General features: G+C 64.1%; 1 protein-coding gene across 1 annotated transcript in view; it reads right to left on the bottom strand.

The window, feature by feature from the left end:
- Positions 1–480: 480 nt before the first annotated feature.
- The window catches only part of UNCX (UNC homeobox), a 4,456-nt gene continuing 6 nt past the window's right edge, over positions 481–4,930 (bottom strand). Inside the window, exons 1-3 of the mRNA XM_019747447.2 lie at positions 4,424–4,930; positions 4,005–4,180; positions 481–2,003 (exon numbers count right to left, since the gene is read on the bottom strand). The exon at positions 4,424–4,930 is cut by the window's right edge and continues 6 nt beyond it. Coding sequence (XP_019603006.2) covers positions 867–2,003; positions 4,005–4,180; positions 4,424–4,706 — 1,596 coding nt within the window. The 5' untranslated portion in view covers positions 4,707–4,930 and the 3' untranslated portion in view covers positions 481–866. The remainder of the gene's footprint in view (positions 2,004–4,004; positions 4,181–4,423) is intronic.

A 4,930-nucleotide genomic window follows, 5' to 3' on the forward strand; every position in this document is an offset into this window, starting at 1 on the left:
ACCCCAGCCTTTCATGCTAATTCTATTATTGTAGGAAGTTTATGTGATTTCATATCACTAGAAATCGGTAATGTATAATAACCCTTTGGGCAAGAAACCCAGTCCCCGTAGCAGCCACCGGAAAATAATTACTTTCATATCAAAACTCTGCAGGAGCCCAGCGGCCCGGCCCTTGCAGCCCCCGGCTCCGTCACCCGGCGCTGAGCGCGCCCCGGCGTGTGCCAGTGCGCGGGGGCGCGTGTGCGTGTGTGCGCGCGTGTGTGCGGCGCGGGGCAGGAGGGGGACCCAGGGGGAGGACAGAAGAGGGGGAGCTGCGGATGCATAAATTTGTTCAATCAAAAAACACAAACACACGCACACAAAAGGAGGCATTAAGCTCGGACCTCGGGGGAGGTGGGGAACCTCGTCCCTGCCCCACCCGCGGGGAGAGGAGTGGAAAATGGAGGAGAGGGGAGCCAGACTGAGCACGCGGAAATTTGAAAAGACGGACCTGAGAGCTTGCGTTTGACCAGCTTTATTTATCAAAAATGGTACATATATAAATATTCTTAGACATTTTTGCATTTTACAAGGCTGAGGATTCTTGTTGTGGGTTTTTTTGGGGGGAGTATGGATTCGGGGTGTCTTTTTCTTTTCTCCCTTGAGGAGGAGGGCCTCACCCCAAGTCCTGCGGTTGCTGCCTAGGTCCGAATTGATACAGCGTCTTTCTTAAAAAATAAAATAAAATAAAATAAAATAAAAGGAAGAAAACAGAAGACGAAAGAGCAGTGTTTCTAAGCCGATCACCTGATTTCGTTGTGAGTCGGAGCCTGAGCCACCGGCGTGGGACGGCTACGCGCCTCTCGTGGCCGCTGCAGCCGCGGCCGTCAGTCCATGTCCACCTCCTCGCCATCCGGGGCGCTCGGTCCGGCCGCGGCGCCTGGCTCGGGGGCCCCGCAGACGGCCGGCTCCCCAGCTGGGCTGGGCGCCCGCGAGCCGGGCCCGGGCGACGGAGCGAGCGGTGGCGGCGGCGGGGCCGCTGCGCAGGCGGCCCCCGCGTCCGTGGAGTCCCCGCCGCCGTCCCCGGTCGTGGCTGGGTCCCGGAAAGGCGCCGGGGTCGGGGCCCCCGGGGAGGTGACGGCGTCCGGGCTGCGGCGCGCGAAGGCCGAGTCCGGGGCACCGCCGGGCCCCGGGAAGGCCCCGAAGCTGGCCTGAGCCGGCGGCGCCGGCGGCGCGGCGGGCGCGGGCGGAGCGTCCTTGGGCGCCAGCTCCGGCCCTGCACCGCCCTTCAGCGCAGCCTGCGGTACCAGGAAGCCGAGAGGCTGCGTGATGGGGTAGAGCAGGAAGTGGCCCTTGCCGATGAGGGTCCGCGGCGCGCACGGCAGCCCGGGCGCGAAGTCAAGCCCGGCAGCGGCGGCCGCGGCGTTGGCAGTGGCGGCTTTCCGGCGCGGCGGCGAGTCCGACAGCAGGCTCTCCACGCTGAACGGGCTGGCCTTGGGCAGGCCCGCGGCGCCTCGCTCTGCCGCCACCCCGGGAGCGCACGGGGCCGCGTCCTTGTCCGCGGGGCGGCCTAACCGCAGCTGCGGGCCGGCGCCGCTTCTTTGGCTCGGGTAAAAGGCGGGGTCACAGGTGCCCGGCGCTGGCGGCTCGCCCGGCGGTGCGGATGCGGGACCGGCAGCGCCCGCAGCGTGCGCGCTAGGGCCCTTGGCCGCGGCGGCGGGCGGCGGCGGCTCGGGCGGCTCCGGGGACAGGCCGCCGCCGCCGCTGTCGCTGTCGGAGCTGGGTGCGCTGTGCAGGGACAGGCCGCCCGGCGAGTGCAGGTGACGGCTCTGGCTCTTGAGCAGCTTCTTCTCGTGCTTGCGCTTCTTCTTCTCCATCTTCTCCAGCTCCTTGCGAGCGATCTCCTCCGGGTCCATGGGCTCGCCACTGCACGTGGTCGGGTGCGAGTTGTGCGCCGGCCGCCCCGGGCCCTTCTTCGTGTTTTCCTTCTTCCTCCACTTGGCCCGGCGGTTTTGGAACCAGACCTAGAGCAGCCGGATGGGGAAAGGAAGGCGCGATCAGGCGGCGAGCTCGCCGGGGGCTGTGGGCTTCCCCACTCCCCCCAGACAGGCCTGCACAACCTTGTCTCTGGGAACCAAGCCACAAGGCCAGGCCGTGCCAGCCCTGGGCTGGGCTTCACACTCAGGCTGCAGGTTCCAAAGGAAATCTTTTCCACCCAGAAGGAGGTAGGTGGGGCCTCCCGGCCAGCTTCTTGCTCTGGTTTCTCACCTCAAGGAGCTGGGAGCTGCCCCTTGGCTGGGCAGGGCCGGTCTGGCCCCTGACGGAGGGCACCGGGTTTCTGATGGGGAGGCAGAGAGCAGGGCCTGCCTCGCCCCTCCTGGCTTCTCACAGCTCGTGTTCTAAGCAGCCCGCGTGGCCTGGCGCTGACCGTCTGGCCCCAGAGCACCAGGTGGCTGGACTCAGCCGCCTTCCACACCTGTCTCCAGCCCCCTGGAGACTGGGTCAGAGCCCAGATTTTGGCGGTTCCCGTGAAGGGAAATCTGGATGCTTCTTCTTGTAGAAGGGCCTGGGAAGCCCAGCCCTTCAACTCGGTGTCGGGGAGTTCAGTAGCCTGCCCCCCTCAACACATTCACACATCCTTCTGGAGGCGCCAGTGCTCTCAGACCAGTTGTGCTTGGGCTGGGGCTGGGGCGGGAGAGGCAGGGAAGCTGGAGGTCAGCTGCCAGCTTGCAGAGGAGGCCTGGGCCATCCTGCCTCTTCCACCCTCTCTGCAGGCCTTGCCCTGGGGAGCCTCCGCAGCACTCTGGGGGAGCAGCTGCCTACACCCTGGCTCCACCACCGGACACAGTCACACCTCCCTGTGAGCCCCAGGTACAGGAACCCCCAGGAAATCTTGATCATCCGAATTCTTTGTTGTGTCTGTCTAGAGACCTGGCCCATCAGCAGGCAGCCAGCTCACAGGCAGCCTCGCCTGTACCAAGGTGCAGGTATTAAGCTGCAAACCTCCCCAAGGTTGTAACTGCCCTTTCTTTCTCCTTTTTAAATTTTCATGTTTTATTTTTGGTGCAAATTGCAGGCTGCCTTGTCACCATGAATGACTCATTATTGTATTAGAGGAGAAAGGAAGAGGTCTTGACTTCACATAAGACACTTACAACAAATTGGACGAAAGGGTTTCCAAACAGCAGAGGTCATGAGGGGCAGGCGGCCCAAGCTCAGGACCTGAACACCGTTTAGGCACAACTGTTGGTGTTGAACTGGCTATGGGCGGCCTCTGCTTCAAAGGGGGCGCCGGTGGCTGCACACCCAGCCAGCACCACACAGACCCTGCGAAAAGATTTTTGTACTTCACGGAAACACCTAATTATGCCCGATTCAGCTTGAATTTTAACCTACCAAATTGACGCTGTAGTTTTAAAAAGAATACCTTTGGCAGTCTCCAAATGAAAATCAGAATTACAGGGAAAGGGAAAAAGAAATGACCGTGGAATTAAAGATTCAGACACCCCTTTTTCTCTGCGTTAATTGTAGAAGTTTTCACCCCCTTCCTCAGCTGTCCCCTCCTGCAAAGCGATGAATAAACACGTTTCCATCTGAATATTTTAGAGGCAAAAGGTAAACAAACAGACACGTTTGCTCCAGGTCGGGGCGGGTCTGCCTTCGCCGGGTCTCGGCCAAGTCCAGCCGGCGGCTCCTCCTGCCACCTCTCCGGCCCAAGCCTGAGGCCTCACTGCGCGCGTTGTCCGAACCCACCACACGGCTCCCCGGTTCGGACGCAGCGGCAGTTCTCACTACTTTGGGGCAGTCGTCGGCCCCTCTCGAGCCGCCTCGCCTTTCTGAGACTCCCACCTCCCTCTCCGCGAGGGGCCAAGCCCCGGAATACCCTAGCCCCCGCATCTTCCCGCACTCGAGCGCCAGGCGGGCTCGGAACTGAGGACGCGTCGCCACCTAGAACAAAGGCCGAGCGGTGCGGGGCAGGCCGAGAGGCGAGATGCGGGCTCCTGGGAGGAACGGCGGCTCTTTACCTGAACTCGGGACTCGACCAGATCCAGGCGCAGCGCCAGCGCCTCGCGCATGAACACGTCGGGGTAGTGGCTCTCGTTAAACGCCTTCTCCAGCTCCTCCAGCTGCCAGCCCGTGAAGTTGGTGCGGGTGCGCCGCCGCTTGCAGCCCGGGCTCTCCTTGTCTGGGTCCCCCGAGTCTGCGGGGCGTGCAGAGGACGCCACGCGGCTCAGCCACGGCCTGAGCCAGATCCACCCCCCTCTGCTGTCCCCGGGCCGCCCTGGGTCCAGCGTCCACCGAGAGGGCAGCCGCGAGCCCTGTGTGGGGTGGAGGGCGGGGACCCAGGAGAGCCCTTTTCTCAGCCGCCCGAAATTCAACTCCTTTGCCCGAGAGGGTTCCCTATCCACCCCCCACGTTCGCACTGCCCGCCTGCTGCGCCTACCTGACAGCTTGAAGGGCTGATTGTCGCCGCCTACCCCGCAGGCCGCCGGCAGCAGCGGCGTGGGGTTGACCACCGAAGCCGCGGCGGCGCACGAGCCGCTGAGCAGGCCGTCGATGGAAAAGGGCACCGAGGCGGCGGCGGCGGCGGCGGCGGCCGACTGCAGCTGGTGGCCAGCCAGCTCGTACACGTGGTGGTGGCCCAGCGGGTAGGGGAAGCCCACCACGCCGCCCAGCGAGCCCCCGAATTGGGCATGCGGGTGCTCCAGGAGGCGGCCGTCCATCATCTCGCGCGGGGGGCCGGCCGGGCCGGCGGCGGGGCGCGGGGGCGCGGGCCGGGGCCGGGCTGGGCCAGCGGCGGGAGGCGCGGGCGGCGGCGGCGCAGACAGGGACCCGGAGCCCTACACATGCTTCGCCCGCACTCCGGCGCTTTACTTTATCAACATCAAGCTCCCGATAATTAGCCGCGGCCCGGGGAATTTGGGACCAATAAGAAGCGCTAATCGGCTCT

Source organism: Rhinolophus sinicus, linkage group LG10 (genome assembly GCF_036562045.2).
Source record: "Rhinolophus sinicus isolate RSC01 linkage group LG10, ASM3656204v1, whole genome shotgun sequence".
NCBI lineage: Eukaryota > Metazoa > Chordata > Mammalia > Chiroptera > Rhinolophidae > Rhinolophus > Rhinolophus sinicus.